The 24,934-nt window shown below is 41.4% G+C and overlaps 2 protein-coding genes across 5 annotated transcripts in view; one reads left to right on the forward strand and one right to left on the reverse strand.

Moving 5' to 3' along the window:
- The window catches only part of if (integrin subunit alpha inflated), a 62,790-nt gene extending 53,358 nt beyond the window's left edge, over positions 1–9,432 (forward strand). The window contains exons 6-14 of one of the 2 annotated variants that reach the window (XM_011147374.3): positions 539–587; positions 890–970; positions 2,271–2,446; positions 2,974–3,212; positions 3,718–4,029; positions 4,127–4,430; positions 4,829–5,728; positions 6,113–8,296; positions 8,744–9,432. In XM_011147374.3, coding sequence (XP_011145676.1) covers positions 539–587; positions 890–970; positions 2,271–2,446; positions 2,974–3,212; positions 3,718–4,029; positions 4,127–4,430; positions 4,829–5,728; positions 6,113–8,296; positions 8,744–8,836 — 4,338 coding nt within the window. In that variant the 3' untranslated portion in view covers positions 8,837–9,432. The remainder of the gene's footprint in view (positions 1–538; positions 588–889; positions 971–2,270; positions 2,447–2,973; positions 3,213–3,717; positions 4,030–4,126; positions 4,431–4,828; positions 5,729–6,112; positions 8,297–8,743) is intronic. The other variant, XM_011147375.3, reaches the window with a different exon arrangement.
- Positions 9,433–12,621: 3,189 nt separating this feature from the next.
- Positions 12,622–23,579, reverse strand: PAN2 (PAN2-PAN3 deadenylation complex catalytic subunit PAN2). 3 transcript variants are annotated; one of them, XM_011147376.3, is made up of 21 exons: positions 22,982–23,579; positions 21,761–21,948; positions 21,492–21,661; positions 21,302–21,422; positions 21,034–21,230; positions 20,739–20,952; positions 20,503–20,639; positions 20,157–20,303; positions 19,940–20,036; positions 17,543–17,779; positions 17,193–17,438; positions 16,907–17,126; positions 15,837–16,016; positions 15,344–15,510; positions 15,051–15,219; positions 14,471–14,951; positions 14,168–14,385; positions 13,688–13,817; positions 13,289–13,510; positions 12,956–13,217; positions 12,622–12,868 (listed from the first exon to the last, which is right to left on the reverse strand). In XM_011147376.3, the coding sequence occupies exons 1-21, from the start codon at positions 23,064–23,066 to the stop codon at positions 12,854–12,856; spliced, it is 3,903 nt and encodes a 1,300-aa protein (XP_011145678.1). In that variant the 5' UTR covers positions 23,067–23,579; the 3' UTR covers positions 12,622–12,853. The 3 variants fall into 3 exon arrangements, with proteins under 3 accessions (XP_011145678.1, XP_019698654.1, XP_025163220.1); XM_019843095.2 differs by having other exon boundaries at positions 16,880–17,126; XM_025307435.1 differs by lacking the exon at positions 22,982–23,579 and adding an exon at positions 22,492–22,567 and having other exon boundaries at positions 16,880–17,126.
- Between the last annotated feature and the right edge of the window lie 1,355 nt (positions 23,580–24,934).

Genomic DNA, 24,934 nt, shown 5'->3' on the forward strand with positions numbered 1-24,934 from the left:
TTTAGCGCTACCATTTAGCGCTATGTGTGCTAATTAATTGCTCCAGTTTCGATTTTTATATTTTTGGCGTGAATTTTCGGACTGTACGCGGTTCTCACGAGGCGAGGGAAGCACCTTCGCACATTATTCACATATCACTGTTGTAGAACGTTTTTTTTTTTGCTTTACGCGTCCAAATACCGTGTTCTTTTAGAGATGTCCTTTTCGTGTCTTGCGAAAAATGAAGAATATAATATGATATGAGAGCGATCGGTGAATTTACGTATATCGCAAGTTGGAAAAATTAGAAGCTGGTTTTATGAACGATGGTCACACAAAACCGAGATGTTTCGGAATCGAGAAAAGGAGGATGTTAAGAAATTGTAACTTTTGCCTCACGAGCAGAGTAAACATGAGAAAACCATGTTCCGCCATAATTTTTGATTCACTGAATCCAGTTTACTCGGAATTAATCAAAAGGACTCGAGTGTATCGGCAACGCTTCCTCACGCGGAGAAGAGCAGAAACTTATGCATAATTATTTTTTTATTTCTTTCAGAATGACGAAAGACTCTTCATAGGCGCGCCAGGATGTTGGTACTGGCAAGGTAAGACTCCCCCTCCACCGACGCTTCCCAAATTATCGTTTGCGAGTGATGTCTGCGTATATAGCCGCAGGGCGAATGCGAGAGAGCCGGCCGGAAAAAAATCTGTCGTTCAAGCTGGCGTGCATTATTTTCCCTTTTTTTTTATTCTCTCTTTTTCACGCGGTTGAATTTACGCGATCCGCGGCCGAATGGGAGCGGAACGAGGACGGACGTTTTGATTAGAGAGCGATGTTAGAGTGTGAGCGACTCCGCTGGGTCTTTACGAGTAATTTAGTGGGGAATTCCCTCTTAACAAATTGCAGGTCAGATATACTCGATCGCCACCGACATGAGGTTGAAGTTCGTGGCGTCGATGTTGTACACCTCCGAAGCCGAAGCACCAGGTACCGCGTATACACACGCAGGCGTCCCCCGTATTATTAAAATACGCCGCCCACTCCCACCCTCGCCCACACCCCCTCAACCCCCCTTGTTTCTAATAAGCTACCATTGTCTTCTCGTATTGACGATTTCTCTCACGTGGCAAGAATTAACAACACGTGTTGCTTGTGTTCGTAAGAGACGGCTTTTTTGTCCCGAGAGTGCGGAAGCTGACGTGACACGGCCGACGATAATAATGATTCGCGTTAATCGCGCACAACGAGGCAGAGCGCCTCCTCCGGTACGCCAGGTTTATCAGAATAACACGGGAGTATTCTCTCTCCCTTTTTACACTCGGTCTCTTTACACTTGCTTGGCAGTAACTCTTGATTATTTCTCGACATGCTTAACACGACGCTTGTTGACTTGTCGACCGTGATCGGCTGAACGGATCGAGTGTGACCGTGCGTCCGTTGAGGCTCGAAGAGATCCCCCATCGGGAGACAGGGCTCCTCTCGTTTGTCTTCTTCCGATCGGCGATCTGACAAATCGTGATGCGGCTTTTGCGCATTTTTGCACCTGGAACGTGCGAAAATCGCTCAGCTGCCGGCAGCGTGACTCATTTCCTCCCTTTTAATTACTGCCAGATAAGTGATGGGTGACTATTTCTAACAGGTGCAGGCCCGCTTTTATTACAGCTTCGGCACAGTCGCAGTCGCAGCGAGAGTCGCGGTAATACGGATCCAACTAGAAAGCTATAATATATCCTTTAATCGGCTGGAGAGTTTGCGCCAACACTGCTACATAGTGACGATCGCTTGACATTAATAGCGATACATAATGAGAGTTAATGTCATCATCGACGATGTCGTACGCCGCTTAGATGCTAGATTAATAATAATAATAATAATAATAATAATAATAATAATAATAATAATAATATTATTATTAATAATAATATAATAGATGAGCAGCTTATCATTCCCGTGTTTATTTCTGTCGTTCTCACGCAATCTCGTGTGCAAAATTATGCAAATATATATGCACACCCGTTACACACATTCTTTCTCTCTTCTTTTTTCGATTGGTGTGAAAAGTAATTCGTTCAGAGGGTGTCTTGCACAGTTCCGATTCATTGAGTGCGCATTCGAGTGCAGCGAGATTTTGTGGAACGACTTGTGCGATTTCTCGACCGCAGCGAAGGCCCGACGGCCTTTAAACAATTCTCGGCTGCGGTCGCGGCCACGAAAACATCTGCCTTTCCATCGACACGCGTCCCCTGGGATCTTCCTCTCGTTAACGGCACGCGGATTTCTTTCGTAGGACAAGCGATTTCGCAACCCTTGAACAACGACTCCAAGGTCATGTCTACGAAAGAGGGCCCCGCCGAGGAGGACGATAGCTACTTGGGTTACTCGGTCACTGCGGGAGACTTCGTCGGGAACGGCGACAACGGCATGGCGGTCGGAGTCCCGCGCGGCTCCCGTCTCCTCGGCAAGGTGCGTGTGTCGCAGGAAGCGACATATCAGGCACTAAAATGACGCTTCGACTTGTCAGAACTTACACTGAGGGAAAGTGATCGGCCCTTATGGCTATATGATCATGCAGCGAAAGAATTCTAATCAGCAGATACCGATCCTGTGCAGCAAATGCACAGGGAGAAAGGATCGGCCGATTTAGCACGACAATGGCGCAATTAAATGGCGCGTCTTGCTGGAAGGAAACGGTATTTTCTTGAAAGGTCTTAAAAGTCCAATTTGGCTCGTGAGAACCAGCGAGAAATTCAATTCTTTTCGACCGAAACGTCCCAAACGACCAAAAATAGCTGCGTCATCATCATGTTAACTCGATCAATGCTTTTTCTCCTCGTGTTACTCCAATTTTAAGGACAATAACTTTACATATATTGTGCTACATTATCTGTGATACAGTTGACGCCGAAAATTTGTAGCGAGACGTTACTCGAACAAGGAAGCTGGTGCGCGCGTCGTCGCGGACACGAGCTAATTCGGAGATGTAATCGTAGGTCATACTTCTCACGTCGAACATGACGAATCCACAAAATATCACCGGCGAGCAAATGGGCGCCTACTTCGGCTACGCCATGGCTTCCGGCGACATAGACGGAGACGGGTTGGACGACCTGATAGTCGGTGCGCCCATGTACACGATCCCGGACAACCCGGAAATGACCATCGAGACCGGAAGGGTTTACGTGATGTATCAGGGCACCGATATAGAAAAGTTCCGCAAATTCGACACAAGGTAACGAAACTTTGACGATCGCTCTTTTCAGATGACTTTGGCCGAGTCTCGGTTGAACTGTTCGATGGTCAATTAATATAATTGTAAATTGCAATTTGTGGACTGCGTAATTTGAAAAATAGGATGATTTGTCAAGAAGTTGCAATTCCGAAATTCAGATACCGAGAGGAGTCTCCCAGAAGACGACTCCCCCGGAATAAGAAAAAAAATAATAAGAACGATAATGACGATAACGTAATATATTTCAGGAGATCGTCTCGATTCGTATTAGAATATCGAGATAATGATTCTTCGGAAAGTTGTCTTACTCTGAGAAAGTTTGTCGCGTAATTTCGCATTATATATTATAATGTTTCGAAAATACTTCCGAAATCCCCATGTGATGTCCGCTACTTCCAAATTCATAAGCGACGCTGACCCGAAGGGTTAAATGGGCCCTGGACGCGGATCGCGCGCTGAACGGGTTCGTTGAACCGCGCAGCGATAATGGCTTATCGTTATCCAGAGACGGTGAAAGCAACCGCGGACGTTTCGGCTTGTCGTTGGCTTCTCTCGGAGATATCGACTTCGACGGTTACGGTGACTTCGTCGTCGGCGCGCCCTACGGTGGTCCAAATGGCCGCGGTGCCGTCTACATTTACTATGGCTCGCGAGTCGGTGTATTGGAGAAGTACTCCCAGGTGATCCACGCGGAGGATTTGGACAGCCCGGTGCAGACCTTCGGGTTTTCGGTGGCCGGTGGCCTCGATCTCGACGGCAACGTTTATCCGGACCTGGTGGTCGGTGCATACGAGTCGGGCGCAGCGATGTTCTTCAGGTAGTTGTCCAATTAAACGTTCTTTTGAGGTGATTCCCAACGAGGTTGCCTTCGGTGACATTTCAAGTTTTCTGAATTAACTTTTGCATCTGTCCAGGTCACGACCGGTGATCAAAATGGACTCGTACGTGACCTTCGGCTCAGAATCCAAGCTGATCTCCTTGGATATCAAGAACTGCACACTTTCGGACGACACTAGGGTCACGTGTCTTCCGCTTAGAGCCTGCTTCAGGTACAGAGGAGATGGTCTCCTCATGAGGCACAATTTCAACGTGCAATATGTGTTGGACGTTAAGAAAACGAAAAACCCGAGACTGTTCTTCTTGGAATTAGAGGGCAAGAACACCATGAACCATACGATCTCGATGGAATATGACCGGCAGTTTTGTCGCACGGTTCAAGTGAGTTGATCTTTATACTGTAAAGAGTGTTGTCGGAAGGTGATTTGAAACTTTTCAGACTTGTAATATTAAGCCGAAGGAACAATACTTAATCGACATAGACCCACGAGACTATTCTTCCGGAGCAAACAATGAAGTGAAAACAGCAAATTATTTCAGATGTGGTGAAATTATTTCATCATGATTAGTTTGGTAGAAAATCGCTGATCTCGAAAGGAACAATCTTTATTTCCATGTTTTATTCCCAAAGGGCCTTATATTATTTTAATGAGTGTCTTTATTTTTTATAAAATGAATATTACAATCCTGTAAAGTTTCAAACAACTTTTCCATGACATTTCGTATTTTGTAAGCATTTTCTGGAGAGAAACTTAATAATTTCTACGTCATTCTCGAAGGTCTACGTGATTCCCAATATCCGCGACAAGCTGACATCGTTAGATGCCGAGATGCGCATGAGTCTGGAAGAAGAACGAGTCCCAGATAAACGTCGTCGTGATCCTAGACTACCATTACGCCCGGTCCTCGGTGCAACGACTTCCAGAAAAGATACTCTCTCCATCAGGAAGAATTGCGGCCCTGACAATATCTGCGTGCCCGACTTATCCTTAAGTGTGACCCCGAACGTCGGCAAATACTTATTAGGATCCGGCAAACGGCTAGAACTTGAGGTTTTGGTTCACAACACGGGCGAGGATGCGTTCGAAGCGACGTACAACCTGCAGCTACCAGCCGGCATCGATTACATCAAGATCGAGCGTATCGAGACCCTGGAAATTCCCGTTCACTGTTCCGCGCCCAAGCAATCCAACAACAACACCCTGCGTTGCGACATCGGCAACCCACTGCCGCAGAACAAACTGGTGAAGTTTAAAGTATTGCTTCAACCCGTCACATCCCACGGCATGAAGCCCGTCTACGAGTTCAACATGAATGTCAATACCACGAACCCTGAAGACTGGTCCACTTTTTACGATAACAAACATCACTTATCTCTGCCGATCTGGATAGAAACAGATTTGCGAGTGGACGGTGAAAGCAAGCCCAAAGATCTTTACTACAACCCCGACAATTACACCGCCACGAATATCACGACGGAACTCGAATTCGGGCCGGCGGTCACGCACAATTACACGATTCGCAATCAGGGACCGTCTGACATCGTTGAGGCTGAGGCGTTCCTCGTGTGGCCCGCGCAAACTCTATCCAACAAGGAGTTGTTGTACTTGTTGGAACAGCCAGAGACCTCAGGACCGATCGCCTGCGAGTCTGCCAACGCAAATTATCTCAGCTTGAAGGTATGTCTCTCGCGCGTTTCACTCGCAGACTATCTCGACAGTCTTATATGATAATTTGAAAACTGCAGATATTATTTATTTCTTTAGTAATTTATTTTTTATTTATTCATTATTTTAACTATAAAGCAATATATATATATATATATAAATTCTAATAATTTTATTTTTAATTTAGTAATTTGTTCTGGTGATTTATTAATTTGGTTATGTTACATTTTTCATCCCATTATATTATTTTATACTTTATCCCAATTTATTATTTTGCATATTTTATTATAATTATTATTTTATTATTATTTCACGTTTTATACGTTCCTAGGCATTGTTTTTCTCTCTGGTGTGCAGTTGAAACGATAATAAATAAATGGTAATAATATTTTACAGCTGGATCAGCGTAGGAAAGCACATCTGAATTACCTTGACTATACTGGTGTGATACTTGACGAATCGCAATCGGGTAAGACGATTAATGTCCAAAGAGGCTTCGAGATGGATCGCAAGAAAGTGAACCAAAAAGAAGAGGCCGAGATAAACAGCGGTGATAGTTCGAATATCCAGAAATCGCGACACTCTTCCTCATCATCTTCCTCCTCCTCCTCTTCCTCGAGCGTGGTTACGGAGACTAGGAGAATTCAGTTGAATCCAACGGGAGAGAAGCCTCAAGTGCTCACCACGACGTATACGCACAATTCTTCCGGAACCAGCTCGGCGATCGGGACCGGTGGCTTGTCTCACAATCGCAACATGGTTTTCCACTCGGAATCCGGCGGTAGTTATGGCCCTACAACTTCACACGGAATATTCCACGCGACCGAAGTGCCCTTCGACTCTAGATTACGAGGCTCCGGTCTTGAAGATTCCCACAGGTCTCGTGTGAACCATACTGTCCAAGTAGAAAGTCGCTGGCGCGAAAGCGGTCGAGCGGAAGACGGTCATACGATTTCGTCCTCGGAAAACCTCGATTCCGTTATGACCGAGAGCGAAAGGCGGTATCAGGAACTGCTTCGGCAGCAGGAAAAGGTCCGCCTGGAGGAGGAAGCACGTCAGAGGAAGCTGCAAGAGGAGGCGCGCCTACGTGAGCATCAACGAGCGGAACAGGAACGTCGTCGCGAAGAAGAAGAGCGGCGTCAACAAGATGAGGAACGACGTCGGCAAGAAGAAGAGCGACATCGACAGGAGATGGAGCAACGACGAAAAGAGGAGGAACGGTATCGACAGGCAGAGCAACAGCGGCGACAAGAAGAGCAACGACGTCAGCAGGGTGAGAGGGGACACAGGTATAACTACGACGAGGAGAAACGCTATGGTGTGTCCTCCACTGGCCATCACCGGACCACAGAGGATGATTTCATCACTAGCGATCGCGAAGATACGGTCGGCAACAAAGAGTTCGGCTTCCGTTTGCAGAATGCTAGCTCCACTCAGGAACTGGAGCGACTGTTTGGTATGTTGTCGAAGGACGCGTCCAGTTACCAAGTGTACACCAGACAGGGGCAACAATATGTGCAGTTCAAGGCAAGATTCCGGACGTCCGCTGACAGAAAGGAATACATAGAGTTCCAAGACGGCTCCATGTTCCCTCTGCAAGACCGTTACGGAGCCCAAAGCTACATGTCGGACTCCATGGAGCCACGCGACAGTCGATTCCTCAGGATAGAAGGTCGATTAATTATCGGTCCGGACGACAAAGGCTACATCGTGCTGAAAGACGATCGAAGGTTCCCTCTTCAAGGCTCTTTCACGTACACTGAGGAGAAAAAGTATACTTTGCGTGGCCCATATGGTGGTTATCACGGTGACAACGTGGATAATCAAGGTCAAAAGACTTATGAGGAGCAATCCTGGGGCCAAGAGTCGTCCAGCCGCGGTTTAACGTCGGACGATGGCTATGAAAGCAGATACAACACGCGCACAGAGGAAGAGAGACGGACAGAGGAGAAGACGAGCCAGACCAGAGTCTACGGGAGGAACAACGAACGGTTCAACGATGAATTCCCGACGGAAAGACCAGAACCCGGCCGGCCAAGTTCGAGGTACAGGCGCGAGAGCGACATGATCGACGTCAAAGAGTTCAAGAAGTTCGAATGGCTCCACAGACATCGACGAGAAGTCAACGAGATCGATGAATACGCGGATGATGAAGCCCATGAGAATGACTACAACCTGAACGATGAGGACGATGAATATTATAAGGATAAGCCGAAATCACCGGAACCGATACCACCGTGTGACACAGCGAATTGCGTGATGCTGCGATGTGTGTTGGGTCCCTTGAAGAAGGACCAACAAGTCTCGATCAGCGCGAGGTATCGCGTGGACGCCCGAACGTTGAAGGAGATAGCTTTCAGGGAGAAAGTGAAAGTATCAACGAAGCTGGTAGCACGCGTCACGAAGCAGCCGTTCATCGGTACACCTGCCGAGCAAGTGATCCGCAGTGATGAAGTTATCACAAACGTCGAGCCCAGCGCGCCACCTTCCGTTCCAGACGTCATCCCGGTGTGGGTGGTGATCCTGTCAGCCTGTGCCGGAGCGATAATCTTGTTACTGCTCATATTCTTGCTCTACAAGGTTAGTGTTCACAAGTACCAAACAGGGTTGGGAAGTAACGTATTATTTGCATCAGTAGTTGTGAATTACTTCTTTTCAGTAACGACTTGATAACAGTGTAATTTTTTTCATTCGTTCATAATGGTAACGTTATGTAATACGCTGTTACAATTTGTGGATAACGATAACGAGTGTAACTGTCACACCACTATTCTGTGCGTGTAGTCTTTTCGACACTTGAAGAGGTAAGATTAACGAGAAAATTGTGACGACCTTTTGTCACCTTTTGAATGACGGTAATTATTTTTTCAAAATGAGTAACAAAATGATGATAACAAGTCGCTTCTCTCAATCATGATAAGCAACGAGTTACTTTAAACTCTCCCGACCCTGGATGTAAGACAAAATTGCAAAACACAAAGATTATTATTATTATATCGAGCGAAATGATTGTGTCGTTATTTGCAGTGCGGTTTCTTTAAGAGAAACAGACCCTCCGACGCTCCAGAGAGGCAACCGCTGAACAGAAATGGTCATTTTCAGCAAGGCGAGGAACATTGAGAAGACAAAGAGAATAAGAAAGAATGAGAGAGTGAAAGAGAGCTCCTCTCTTTTCCATTCGGCCGAAGCCTTCGACACTCCGGCCGCATCAGGTCGAATCGTAGATGAATTGAAAATCTCGGCTACGCGATCGAACCGCGAGCACAAGTGCCTTCGTCTTCGGACACAGTTGAGGGAATACGCATTGCGTGGATGCGCTCGATGCGATTTTTGCGGACGCGATCGCGTGCTTCCCTCGCGAACACATCATCGTTCACAGTGCCTTAAATTCACGTCCGATAACGAGCATTTGCACTGAGGTGCATTAAATGAAATGGTTCTGAGCGACGATCGTCACTCGCATACTGCCACTGAATACTCCTTCCAGCTCCTGCAGCTCGATCACGCAAGTTTCTAGTCAGGAGACGTTCTTCTTCTTCTTCTTCTTCTTCTTCTTCTTCTTCTTCTTCTTCTTCTTCTTTTTCTTCTTATTCCTCTTCTTCTTCTTATTCCTCTTCTATCTTATTTTTCTCTCCTTCTTCTTTCTTCTTACCGTTGTAATTTACTTAAGCCGCGCGTATAATCGGCAGATACGGACACGAATATCTCGGCATTCTGACAAATCGTATCTTCGTTGTATATAAGTATATATGCGTAACGTATACGTTATATTTTTTGTACCGTTATCCGCAGTAAAGCGCCTTGACGCGTGTTTCTCGTCGCTTCCGCTACCTTTCTACGGTAGATTAGAATTATTTTTCTATCTACGTACGATCGGCAAACCGATCTCCAAAACGATCTCGTATCTCGCCGATGGCATCAGCGGAACTCGCTCGAAACGTCAGAAACGTCAATCAGTGAGTCTTCTGTGCGAAACCCCTTTCACACGAGACACTCAACTGCCGAACATTATGTTACCTGAACTCAGGTGATACCAATGTATAAATAACGATGTAAGAACATCTTAATTTGTCAAATGACGTCTTATGCATTTTTATATTATTTGGACAACGTCTTAGTAGCAACGTATGAAGGGTTAATCGTGTTGAAAAGGGATTGAATCTCTCTCGGAAGCAACCTCGAAATCACGGGATTTCTTGATTATTTATTAAATTTCTATATATATATATATATATATAAATATATGTATTATATATAATACATAACGTATGCTTAAGCGCCATAACAATAGCGTGGCTTCAATCGCGCGCGCAAAGTAAATGTGTGTACAATCTGTAAATTTGAGATGGGCGATGTACGACTGATGAATCGATGTTCGATTCTTATTTTAATTTCTTTTATTCCGATCAAAAAATTAATTGTCTCTCCTCGATAATTGATTCATTTGCTGATAGCTTTTTAATATCTTCTAATAGTAGCTTATTGATAATTAAATATATGTAACAATGACTACGTTATCAAATTGTTACTAAACTTTACTGATCACGCTCGTTTGCACGACACAGTTTGCACGTGTTAATGAACTTTAGAACGTAGCGAATTTTCATGATTGCGAGCTGGGCTTTCATGACTGCTCGTGGGCTTACATGACAATTTGTTATGACAAAAATCAAATGACAATATATAGTGTCATATGTCACAATGTACATGTTCATTATACTCTTGTGTGTATGTGTATGTATGTATATGTAAGTGTGATATATAAAAGTATAATAAAAATATATTTTGCGTCTAAATTCAGAAACGTCGGAACGTACATTATCGCTTTTGTTTATGACTGATTGTCGCACACGATTAGGAGCAATAATCAATCGTAATTATTTGATATGTTTCTAACGTTATCAGAAAGCTGTTCAAACTGTTATGCAAACGAGTGTATTGTACAGTACTCAATTTAAGTTGTCTTCAAGTTCATCATGCAAAAGATTTGTATTCTTCATCGTCAAATCAAAAAAAAACTTTTTTACTCTCCTCGTTATTTTCCGCTGCAACACTCGATGGCACCAGGTAATTGGTTCAGTCGTATTTTATGAATCGAACAAATTGGTAGGCGGTCATTTTTATAACTAGTTACTGGACATCGACTCTTTCTCTTCTCAATATCGCCCATCCCTATTGTAAATTATTAATTAATTGCGCTACTAAAAAAACTACGTACTACCTACAAAAAATAGATAAACGTTATCTGTGACTGGAGAGAAAAATCTCCGGTATAAATAGAAAAGTAGAATTGATTTGTACATACAGCGCTAAGAACTAATATTAAAAAAAGGAAGGATATACATATATATAATAAAATTAATACCATTTTTTGCGTACCTTACTTATTTTTTCTGATGAAATTGTCGAAGATCGCTTCGTACGATATTAATGACACGCAAGGTGCACAAGTGAAAGGACGAAAAAATGCACATTAAAAGAATAATTTATATAACCATTTATTGAAAAATTACAATAACGTAACAGCGGTTGGCGTAAAACAAACGTTTACTATGTCAACATCGTGTGTACTGCTTGCATTGTATTAATCGTAATGACCGGTTCCGCTGAAAAATCGGTGTATAAGTTACATCGTGCACAAATTATAAGAAAATTTCTCCAGATATGTAAAAAAATATATGCTTCATTAATCTTGTCTTTTTTTCTCTCAATAGATCTGGACAGTATCCTTCATATTCTTTTTTCTTCTTTTCATTAGTAAAATGTATATAAAAATAATCTATAACGGGTATAATTGTCAGTTTGTAAAATATACTACGATCTTTGTTAATAGGTTTTCTTTTTTCTTCATCCGCGTTTCGAGAGCATTTCGTAAAAATGGATTAGTACCTCGAGAAATGACGATTGATGGCGATGAATAAACAACAATGGACTGTATATGTATACAATGATCGAGCAGTGAACGAAAGAGCCGAGGTCCACTAGAGGTGGAAGTAAATCTTATAAAAAATCTGCATGAGATCCCGCTTCGTAAAATCGTACAAAAGTTGACGCGCCCGAGAAGATGTGTATATAAAAGGAAACAGTGTGAACGTTACTGTCGCTTATTGTAGTACTCATATAAGTACAACGTACTTACGGATGAACAGTTCAATTATTGCTACTTGCATTAATAACTACTATTATGTCTAAGCCCGGCAATCGTTTGATGGATCGGAAATGGAATACATTCACGCTTTCACGCGGGACACAATATGAGCGATTAAGAAATTACAATGAGATGCATTGATATCCTGTCGGGCAGTGAGACGATTGTTTACTGCTCCCCAAAACGCCAACATGTCGACTGGAGAATGTATGTACAAGTTTGGCCGCAAATCCGGCGACCACATTTTCCTTATTTAAAATTACGATCAACAAGAACATTTTCTCGTTTGATCCTTTCCTAACCTGACTACACACGACTGAGATTAGACGGATACTGTTGAAAAAACTGCGAGTTCGCGTATGACATCTTAGTAACGTTTATAAACCACGCATTTGGTGAAGGGATGCAACAATGATGATTTTAACACACCAGTGAAAACGACGTTAAATGAGTACCGATGTCGGCCGATTCATAACAAATCGTTAATTTCATTTATATCGTGATCGTGCAAACTTCTAAAAAACTTTCTAATGTAATTATATGTACATACATACATACATACATACATACATACATACATACATACATACATACATACATACATACATACATACATACATACATACATACATACATACATACATACATACATACATACATACATATATACACATATATACATACATATATACATACATACATATATATATATACACACACACACATACACACACACACACATACATATATACGTGTGTTAAATAAATTTCTTTTTTCCCATCTTTCATCCAAATTGGACTATAAATGTCAATATACTTGATCGAACGTAAATGGCGTTTGAACCCTCTTCGAAATTGTCCCGTTTCTCCCTTCCCTTTGTGTGATGCTGAACGAACGAACGTTAAAAAAAACGTTCGTATCACCTATTCGTCATGATCACCATTAAAATTAATCTTATCGTCTAAATCGTTAGATGCATTATCCTCGTATCAGCTATCAGGAACCTGAAAACAGATGACGTTTAGGTGACATAATAAATGGATTCACGATGAAAGGATAGATTAAGTATGTATGACGTTTTATTTTCTTACTTTCCATTGCAATTGCGTGCCCACTTCGTAGAGTTCCTTGAGCGTCTCCGCCAATTGTCCCGAGCTCTCCAATTCTTTGTACTTGCGGTACAATTCCAGAGCCGCTCGCGCGTCCTCCGCTGAATCATGAGTCTCGGATTGAATCTTCTTGCCTAGGAAATGCCAAGTCAAAAAGCGTAACGACACCATACGATGTCGAGGCAAGTGGAACAACAATACCGTGTCCACTATTTGCTCCGATGGTACTACCATATTTATCACCCTGTAACGAGCGGTCATTAAGAGAAAGTAGAAAGGAGAAGATTCCGTTGAGTCGAGTGATCGAAAATTTACCTAAAATCATTCTTCAAACCGTGTCCGACGAAGATGATACCGTTGTCCACTAGAAATCTCAATTTTTGATACGTTGATTTCAAAGTAGTAAGATGCTTGCTACTGAAGTTCGCATCTAAATCGCCTGGCTGTATCCCGCTGAATTTGGTAAGGTAGTCAACCACCTGTTCCTGAGTGCTTATGTAATCGTCTATGAACGGTGTACCTTCCAACGGGCCTTGTCTGCTCGTTAAAAAATATTTATGTATAAGCGCGACTTGTATTATATCGTGAATATATACGTATTTTCATTAGTGAATGCATCTCCGATTTGAAGTTCGACTGTTTCTCCGTCGAATCCGATGGAAACAAGGAGAGACTTTCGCTCTTAGAATTCATGATAACTCATAGAGATCATACCCGCGTATACACGTGATTCGCGCGACCGACATGTGGCTCGGTTTTATGGTCGACATTTTCCCATCACTCCGCAGCTCGGATTCTTCCTGATTTAATGTGACGAACTCTGCGTCGATTCCCACCAACTCTCCTGTGACAATAATTTGAGTATTCCAGCATTTCTCAATGTGCAATAAATAGAATTCTATTTTAAAAAACACTATGTACTATCTTCTAACTTCTTAAAAAAAGTCTGTACATACCTTCTAAGAAGTTTACGTTACTTTTTTTAACTGTTTAAAAACTTTTTCGATTTTTTAAAAGTTATTTTCAGAAGTAACTTGTCACTGTTATTCGTTACCCAAATGCTTCCTAATCCTAGTAATAAGTTACACTGATGAGTCACATCTAAAAAGTGACTTTCCCAAGCCAAAGCGCCCGTACAAAGCGCAAGATTAAACAACAAAATAGTCAGAGAGACGACGTGCTACAACAATATACCTTTCTGAGGCATTTCATCCGACGACAGTGGAGTGAACGTGATGCCTCTGGTGCCACCGCTGCGAGCGATGCACTTATCTTCCCCAAACACGTCGTAAGTGAGCGGATTGACAAATGGTGTTGGTTCGGGAGCCGGTATCGCTGTGTAATGAAGCACGCAAGGTATCTTCCAGTCCAGATTGAACCACACTGCTTCCTGCGGCGTCACCGCCGATATGCTACAAAAGGAGACGAACGATAGGATGAATACTCGACACACAGTCGCGATTATCTTTTCTTCGAGGACGAAGAAGAAGGACTCACCAAAAGTCGTTGAAGATGTACCATTGCGACACTGCGCTGCCCGACAGTCGCTCGTGATAATTCGGTCCAACCTGCAAGAGCGCCACGATGTTCCTCCGCTCCTCGTTGGTCTTGTCGTCAACGTAACAAACAACGGCGCTGAGACTGTATTGTATTTTTTGAGGATTAATGGAAATTCCCAGATTTGTACTTCTCGCCTCGGCCCCGTTGCTGTTCGCATCGCCCTCCTCGCCATCGTTGTTGTCCTCGCCGACTATTTGTACTTTGTTGTCGTCTCGACCGTTCTCCACTACCACGTTCGCTTTCGAAGATGTGCCATTGTTCGACTCGTTCGGCGAGCTGTTCAATTTCCGCACAGACAGCTCGCCGTTTTCGTCAAGTGAGATCTCGATGTTGTGCGGTATCCAAGAATGCGAGTAATACAAATGACTAGGAGGTGACGCCGATGAAGTCGTGGGTGACGGTAAAACTCTATCTGCTTCTGCATGATCGAAAGGAGCATTAGGATCGAAAGGAGTCACACGGAACAACGTATCTGCCGCATCGATGAATTCGCTTACCTTCGCTCAACTTCGCTCACCTGAGTCGCGACCAACGTGCCTGAACCGACACCCAACTCGAGTACAGTTGTTGCCGTATCGACAGGGCTTGGCGGTAATGGGCACGGGACTCGAACAGGGACTAATTTCCTTCCCGGCCAACACTTTCTGCACCACGATATCCATCTGATTCTGCCAGAATGCCTTGTCCTGTAAGTGATTTTCGCTCGCATGACTCTCAAACGACCGAAGTGCACAGCGTGGCGGCTTCTCATGCTTTGATTTCGTATCAGCTATATAAATTGTATGTTATCTAAACTTGTGTAGTAAGTACCTGCTGAGTATCTAAGCCGCAGTTTAGAGCCAGTATTTGAGGTAGTTTAGTCAATTGTCGAGACTGGAGAGTGGGTATAAATTTCTGGCAATTGTCACACCATGCGGGTGTAATTTTCTCGGGTCTTAAACTGCGGGCAAGAACACTCGTGAACGGAACTTCTTCAGCTACAAAAAGGCAAATTTTTTGTTCAGTCACGATTGCGAATATATGTACGCGTGTTAAGATGAGACTATGAGAGACTATGAGATGAGGCCTATGAGAGAAGAGAGTAAGTCGTGTGAGAGTGTAAGGCGTGTGATGTTCCAACATTCGGGATGCTCCAACTGTGTGATCTTCGTTCAAATCTTGCCGAGAAATTATTATTTTATAAGTTTAATTATTTGTTATTTTCGGTCCCAAAATAATTGTCAAAAGTTTCCCGAGCACTTTACACGTCGAACTCGCTCTCTCGGCTGGAACCTCAGTCGCATATTTTTTGAAAATAGCTTACAGGGATTGACTATTTCCGGATAAACTAAATTAGACAGCAACATGATGGAATGTTTTGTAGCTTCTTGCCCACATTTGAGACAGAGATGTATGTGCATTTGTTCGGATCCAAATAGACGACTGATCTCTGTTTCTTCGTCCCGCACTTCGTTCTCTTCGGCGGATTTTTTGGTGTTCTTATCTACCCGCAATGAATGTGCATTCAAAGATAAAAGAAGCGAATATTATTAAGAGTTGGGTAAAAAATGTCGTTCTCTTGATAAATAAGATATGCATGTAGCGTTTCTACAACAAGTGTCTACCTAGAAAAGCTTTGAATCTGAAAAATGATAATTACATGTGTCGATCTTTGTAACAAATAAACAAATAAAGCAATGCAAAATATAGATCATCATTGGCAGTTTGGAAGAATAATTATTCTGTAAAATGACTAAACTGACTTGACATTTCGGCGTTTGTTTTGCGTTTTCAAGTCATTTTTAACGTATCAATCGAGTGTCAATCACATATCTTAAATCCCAGGATTCTCGCATAAAAGTAAGATCATGCAATTTTTGGAAAAAAAAAAATATAAGGGGGACTGACTTCTCACTATATAAAGAAGAAAAGAAAAAAAAGCGTGTATACACAGTATATATTTTAAAGCGTATAACGAGTATAAGCGTTACCGTAACCGAACAATTGTATATAAACTTAACAATGACGTAAAATCAAACAAAACTGTACGGTCTAAAAAATGAAAAAATAAACAATATTGTACGCCTTCGCGTACATCGGAGAAAGCTTCAGTTGTGATATCCTAAGAATACAAGGCAACGCCGTAAGATCGTAAGATATTAAAGCAGATATTAAACATTTCTCTTCTCTGCGATAATCAAGATATACATATAAGTAAAATACATATAACAAAACTCCTCTTGTTATTCTTTAGATACGTCGCTACAGCCTTCTCGGTCGAGTGAACAAAAACCAAATAATCACATAAATTGAAAAATAAACACAAAAAAGTGCCCAGTGCAAAGGTTACACGTGAATTGTGTTTACCTTTCGATGTGATCCACATATATTTACCATCCTCCTCTTGCTTCCGTCTCCTTCTCCTCTCGTCGTCGTGGCTTCTATACCGAGAACCGAGGTCCTCGAGGATACTCGGGAAATCCTGTTCATTATAGACAAACGGCGGATACTTGGATCCCGACTTGAGCCGTGCCGCCTCTTGTTCCTCTTGCTGTCGCTTCTTAGTTTCCAGGATCTCATAATGTATCTGATGTAGGATAAATCTATTCCAACTCTGGAAAGAAAATGCACACTATGAGTAATGTTCTGTTGATCGCGAGAGTCAATTCCACCATCATACCTGTATGAGCCTGATCAAGCTGATCTTTTTCTTAGCTTCCGAGTGCAAATCGCTCAGTATGAGTCCTAAAGCCGCCGCCTCAGGCACTGTCCTAAAAGCCCTGAGGAAATTCGCGGCTTGGCAGGGCAATCCTCGCGAAGTGTCCAACATGTGGAACAAGAAGCCCAGCTCGCAAGAGAGACAAAATTCTCGTTGGCACGAGTGCGAGAGCAACGCTAGCCTCACAGGCTCACAGTAATATAGTAACTGCAAAGCATCGATACACCTGAACAATGATTCTCCTTCTCTTTCTCTTTCTCTCATCTCATGTCTCATTATGGACCTGATATAGCTCCACCGGCTGTACTTACCTGCAGCATAGCGTTGCAATAACTGTTGGGCAGCGTGGCTTCCAGGCCGCAGAAGCTGGTACGATTGTACTGATCGAAATCGAAGTCGTCGTAACCGTAAAGGCGTGAATACTTCAACTCGATCTTACGATAACGCTTGGGTATCGCTACGAAGGCACCGTCGTCTGTTTTAGACCGTGAGTCCCCTGCGAAAAGCTTCGCGACAAAGCCGCGTCGTTTTTCCAAATCGTATTGTACCTGCAAAAGAGGTGTTGCTTATTCTTGTCCCACTGAACAAAAAAAAAAACGAAAAATAAAAAGAGAAAAAGTGTGTCGGATATATATTTTACCACCCGCGAACGGTCTTGATTTTCAATGAGAGTTAACTCACAATTAACGAAAGTTCACGTACGTAAACGATTTCGATAAGTGACGGAAAGTAAGTTTGGATTGCGGCGGAAATTAAACAATAACTATCGAAGAGAATGCATGAATGTGTGTATGTGCGTGCGCGTGTGTGTGTGTGTGTGTGTGTGTGTGTGCGTGTGTGTGTGTGTGTGTGTGTGTGTGCATGTTTATGGAAACCGATACTTGACGATAATGCGGCGCGTCGTTTCATTAAAGTTACGCATACTATTGTATGTCATACAATCTTTATTGTTTCACTCAAGTACAACTTCGGATATACATCATCATGCGAAAACATATTCTACGTGTAAATATACTAACGATCGTACGCCTATCGGAGAGATTCTTGAGCGAGAAATTATACAACGGAAGCGGACAAGAAATGCACCGATCACAAGACATACTGTGCTTTGCGGGATTGGAGTAGGCTGTAAAATATATCACGCAGCTCGACAAAGCATAAGGAATTATATGGAAGCTTCCGGTGGGAAATATATCGAAACATTCATTCATGACTTTTTTCTCTTTGCGTGGGGCATTCTGCAAACATCAACATAAACGACTATAAAAGAAATCGAGCCTTATGCTAAAATCTAACGCACGTTCAATTCTTTTTTTCTCATAGATAGATTTCCTCATAAATATTCGATTGGCCCCACAGATCAATTTTAGAGAACGTTACCTCCGTGCAGAGGTGCGTAAAAGCAAAAAGAAATTTGCAACGTCAAAGTCGTCGGTCGTACAGACAACTCCAAGTTCAACTTTTAATTTATATAACATACTTTGATGACAGATCTCTCTCCAAACAAAAAAGAAATGAATTATCGACGTTATAACAAAGAGAATATCATAAATTATGATTTGATAATAATGAAAGTGAGATTTTACATATCTATATATTATCGCAATACTTCTATGTATATTTTCAAACCGATAATAAAATATATATTTAGAATTTATGCAGTGCTTTTATTTGCTACAGTACTTTAGTATATAACAGATGTCTTTCTGTCTGTTATATATTATTTTCCTTATTTATTATAAGTTGTGGCACATGGTTGAAGTATTAATAAGATATTATTGGATCCTTAAAGTGCGCTCCTTTTATATGTCAAGTTATTCTTTTTTCTTATAACTTCATATAGGTATAATAATATATAATACTAATCAAAACAAAAAAAAAATAGAATATTCATTCCTGTAAATATCAATAAGAAAGAAATATTCATCATAACGCAACATATAAATTAATAATTTGTGATATCGTTAATAATGGCAATATCGACTTCGTCTCAGTTTTTTAATTATAATTATGTTTGTCAAAAAATCTTTCCGAACTAAAATTTAAAAAAATCGAAAGAGGGAAAGATCCCAAGATAACTTTTATAGTGTATATTTAATATACTTTGAAACGTGTTGTTCACTTTCTGCAATGTATTTTCTATAATGTTATTGTTGAAAAATTAGAATACATTGGACTAGCTTACGAAAATATATCACGTTTCTTTATAGACTACAATAATTATCACGAAATGTTATCAGTCTTAATCACATTACAGCAAATTATTCTTTATCTATAAAATTAAATATTTCAATTACAATGAGCTTTAATACGCCGATAGCATATTGCTTATTTTTCACGCAAGTGGAAATCATTACCAAATGAAGAAGCGATTCGTATATTAATATACCTCTAAGGTATTCATAACAATACATTCGGCATTACGAAAAATTGTCCGTTTGAATAAATCCAAACTGTATATAGAGATTTGCTCGGATATCATGATATATTCTTACAATGCGTCCACGTAAATTTGCAATGACAATCCAACGATATGTAAAAGCGGCACACCAAGTTCGACGTCGAGTCGTTGTCAGTACGGCTCCCAAAATTTGATAAACGAAATTAGAAGAAATCGTTTAGAGTAAGTATGTGAACTGAGTTTAAGGTAATTTAAGAAGAGACGGAGGAGAATATTGTAGTAGAGTAGGAGAATATTGAGTCCTCACTTGATTTCTGCGAAAAGCCTGAGGATTCGGTGCGTATCCGATTGTTCCCTGCATCTTCATTGTGCGCAAAATCTCGGGATCGATCGGCGGAGTTTTCCTGCAAATGAAAGAAAATCAATATACCTGTTTTCTCTCGATCATATAAACACGAGCACGTGAACCTGTATCTCAGTTACTGTTCTGAGCATACAAACAAAACATATAAACGCGCACATACCTATAAACTTTTTTTAGAAATTCTTCCGGCCAATCACTTAGAAGTGGTTGTTCAGAATACATAATTGGTATTGTACTAAGTGGTGTAACATCATCATCAAAAGGAATAGGTTGCAATGTCTCGACCGGATCGGCAAATTCCGTAGGCCTAATTAAAATCAAGATATATATTTTTATTATATATAGAATTTTTCCCGACTGATTAATTAAATGAAAAATATTCCCTCTTAATAAACAACCAATAGAAATATACTGCTTTCACAGAGAGATATATACAACACAGAGAGAAAAATATTTTTCCTAAATAATAGTAAATTTATCTTATAAACAAAATATATTTCGCTAACCTAGAAAACGTATTAAATTGAGGTTCTGGGTTGTTAGTTGACATTAGGTGTATAGAACCAGCCGAATCTCCGAAGCAGAGCAACTGAGATGTCGAAGCTACGTCAAATGATAATATCATCGCACCCCCAGTAGCAACCTAATAATATATGCATACACATGTATATTTATCTATATTCTCCACATCTCAATGAAGTCCTGATATATTTTATATACACAATATAACAAATCTACAAACCTGATAGAGACGTGTCATTGGTGGCTGTACATTTGCATATATCGTATCGAGGAACTGCATTTGTCCTATTGACGAGACTACCGCGAGACGACTCGAATAACTCGGTAGAAATCTCAACAAGAGTGGATACACCGTGGTGGTGACAGGACTTAATGCTCTCATTTGTCTCAGATCATAGGCCATTAAAAATCGATCAACAACAAGACCTTGACGGCTAAATATACGATATATTCGATAAATATCCAAGTAACATGATTATTTGCAGATTGTATTCTTTCATTATCTTAATTCTTACCTATTGCTGAATCCGCAAGTAACGAGATAATTGCCCTGGACATCGAAATCACTGAGGGAACTGCCATGCGTATCGAAAGTATGTTCTACCGTTAATGTATTTGGGTCCCTGAGATCTATCCTCCCTGCGGGATTTCCTGCGCAAATAAGTCTACTGTGTTGCCGCAATATCGCACAACCATGCTCCCCTACTTGTACCTACAATTATAGTTCATCATAAAGTGGTATTCAGAGAATGTTCATTTAACATTCAACTAATGAATCCTTACTAATTCAGTTTCTTTCCCTGTAGTGAGATTAAAATCTATTATCTTTTCCTGGTGTCCGCCCATAAGAAGTCTAGTTGGAGAGATTTGTAACATACACTGCATATCGTTCATGTTTACTGACCTATAACACCCCAAGTTTTCGCTCAAAAATCTATCTTAACAATTTTGCTGATATACGACATTAACATACGTGTGCGTAAATATGGGTATGCCCCGCCGCAATTGACATCTTAGTTGACTCTGCGATAACACTAAGATACCCTCATCCACAGGATGAATATGCCGTATCTCTTGGGTAGCATGAACTTGAAAAGAGGTATACTTTTGCAAACCAGGCCCATAGTAAGATGTTACATGACCCTACAACGAATCAATGCAACTAAGTATAGGTGAAACAAGTTTGTACTGATCGCTAGTCAGAGTAGCCAAAAATCATTTGTCCCAAAATCAATAATGTACCCCTTGATTTCCCATCCACATAAGCTCCTCAACTGTATCGAAAGTGGCAGTGGAAACTCCAAATCTGTCCCCGCCATCGGCGAGCAACGTTCTAGTCTCACGAAACTCAGCCCCAGCAAAATCTTCTCCAAACTGCTCCGCTGCAGGTACATACTCATCTCCGGGCAAGACATAATTAGTTCCTTCCCCTGAAATGAGAACCAGTTGAAGGTAGAACAGCCCATGGTCCTTTGACAAAGTATGGAACACGCAAAACAATACTTTCAGTAATACAGATATAATTCAATATCTACAAGTCCCTGAGTAATTATTCATAAGGTCTCTATTTTTAATATTTACAATTTATAATTGCTACGGGACAAGATATAAAAACAATGTAACAATAAAATATACAATATTAAACAACATTATGACAATTTCCAAAAATAAACAAAGGCCAAGTTTATTTCTAAATATTTTACAGTTTTCAACTGGTGAAAAATGAAAGCAAGATACATACAGAGTGTATAAAATATATTTTAACTGAACATTGATTTAACACATATTTGTAATTAACTACTCCTAAGCCGGCTCCTACTTTTTAATTAACTACTCCTATTCCATATCAACATCGACAAAATACCGAGGGAGAGTACAAAAATTATCCACTTTGCGAAAAGAAAACCAAATCTACTTCTTTGCTTCGAACGATACATTCACCCGTAACATCGCTTTCCACGACGAGAGCTAACCGAGCATTCGCCGAGAGCGAAATGCATCCGCGCACCGGAGAAACAGCTGATACGTGACGCCAGCTGATGAAGAGACACGCATGCATACGCGGCAGCGTTCGTCATAGAAAAACAAAGAAGCAAACACTAAGCGGCGACTCGCAAGACGCAAGAACATACTAGTCGCGTGAATAAAATCGCATGTGGTAGGTAACTCCTCGAATGAACTTTGCGAACATTCTTTGATATCGACTTGAATTTGCGCAGGCAGCTGCGCTACGGTACGGTTTGGCGCGTTTTATTTCCAAGGCATGCAGCGGACATGAGGTAACGAGTAAAGCAGTGCAGACGCAAAACACGTGCGACACACAAAGGAATATATCTATAATATACCTGTGACACAAACTATGTATTTTCAGTACTGACAGCGAATTTTGGAACACAGTCACCATAGGACACACAAGAATATATAGTATAGGACACATAAAGATATATAGCATAGAGTACTCACACAGCAGCTCTTGCTGGTCCTCGCAGGTGCTACTGGCCGTGGCCTCTACGGTAGGATCGTAGTGGCCCAACACCGGGTAGTCCATAATAACAACGAGCGCAACGTTTCTTCAGATAATCGCGCCACTGAGCGCCGATGCGCCAAGGACGACGCTGACGCGGTGCGAGGATCGGCGTTCTAACTGCGATCGGTCTATTAGCATAGCACTACATGTGCACGCGTCGAACGACCACGAGGACGACGAACGCATGCACGCACACGGACGCGCACGTACGTAAAATCGGGACACGCACCCGCACGTACGTCGCAGTCGCCTTGGCAACTGTGCAACAAGCGAAACACTTGGCGGAGCGCACGCAAGCGGTCGAACGAATTTGCTGGACAAGGATCGCGAATACGGAATGTGGAGGAACCGCGGCACGTGATACGTGCCTCGTGGAGCACCGTCCCGCGCTTAAGAGACCAACGTAATGCCGCGCGTTCGCTCTCTAATTCATGATTGTGCTCCTCCGCGCGTTTCGTGAGCAAGGATCTACTGCGATCTAGAGACTCTCACTGGAGACGATCCGGAGGCGGACGCCCTCCATGTTGCAGCGAACCGGAAGTGACCGCGTCTGGTGACTTCTCAGCGCGTCGCTTTAAACGTGTGCTTCAACAGTCAGGGGTTGCAAAATCTACTTGTATGATGGATTTTTTTAGTATATTCCTTGAAATGATCTTCGCGTATTTTTGTTAATCTATCGACATGATCGATAATTATTGTTAACGTGATTAACGGAAGCACAAGTGCTCCGTTTGCACACTTTGAAGCATTCTATTGGTGAACACGACATGTAGTAGTTTATTGTCGCTTCAAGGTACTTATACCCGTATTCATAGTCAGGCCTTATATTTGAGGCTTCCTTATATCCATCTTTAGATGCTGCACGGATTATTTTATTGGCTACAGACCATCTGAAGATAAACTTAAGAAAGTCTTAAATATAAGGCCTGCCTAAGAATACGGGTGTTAGATATCTTTTAGACAACTTCTAGACACTTTTAGAAATGTCTTGAAGATGTCTTTTAAATGTTTACTGGTTAAAATGAATGTTTAAAGTTAAAATGAAACGAAATGTAGGCTGCGTCCCGATATTCACTGCCAGTACTGAAAATCTGCAGATGGTCTGTAGCCAATAAAATAATCCGTGCAGCATCTAAAGATGGATATAATGAAGCCTCAAATATAAGGCCGGGTCTACAATAGTATGTAGTAAGCTTTAAGCCTTAAGAAATTGGCTAACCTTATTCGATTATTCTTGTAAAAATCGACTAGGATTGGTTAATTTCTTAAGGCTTAAAGCTCACTACATCTATTGTAGACCCGGCCTGTAAAGCCTGACTATGAATACGGGTATAGATTTAGTTGAAGATATCTTTATAGAATTTTTAAAAGATATCTACAGACATCTAAAAGATGTCTTGAAAGATATTTTTAACATTTAGATCCCTAAAAAATATCTTTTCGGAAAAAATGTAAGATATCTCAAGACATTGCAAGATATCTTTTAGAAATATAAAATATATCTTTTTGTCTATTTGGGATGTATCAGTTTGAAAAGTTCTGCGAAAAAGAACAAACTACTTGTTTTACGAAAGCATAGGACAAGATAGGACTATAGATCAGCTCGACTCACATATGCTTACTTTGAAAAAAATCTTTTTAATTATATATTTTATAGTTTAAAAACAAATTTATTGGAAGAGCGTAGTAAATACTTTCGAAAATATTGGGTTTATAATATAAATATCACACGACAAAACCAAATATATTCCACAATCACCGCAAAACTACCTCAGGTGTTCCTGAACACTTTCCTTCACCACTAATCTCGGCAACTCTCGTTAGAGACGTTCGATGCATATACAGGTTAGGTTTGTTTTGTACGCTTTCGTGTTGAAACCATCATCCTA

The sequence above is a fragment of the Harpegnathos saltator genome, unplaced genomic scaffold (genome assembly GCF_003227715.2).
Source record: "Harpegnathos saltator strain DR-91 unplaced genomic scaffold, Hsal_v8.6 scaffold86, whole genome shotgun sequence".
Lineage (NCBI taxonomy): Eukaryota > Metazoa > Arthropoda > Insecta > Hymenoptera > Formicidae > Harpegnathos > Harpegnathos saltator.

Bases quoted from the DNA above. Each gene is read 5' to 3' on its own strand.
- PAN2 (XM_019843095.2), bottom strand. From the start codon at position 23,066: ATGGACTACCCGGTGTTGGGCCACTACGATCCTACCGTAGAGGCCACG. The intron at 20,640-20,738 runs GTTTGTAGATTT...ATATATTATTAG, and splicing joins CAATGACACGTCTCTATCAG to GTTGCTACTGGGGGTGCGAT. The intron at 13,818-14,167 runs GTATATTGTTGT...TTATTGTCACAG, and splicing joins GGATGAAATGCCTCAGAAAG to GAGAGTTGGTGGGAATCGAC.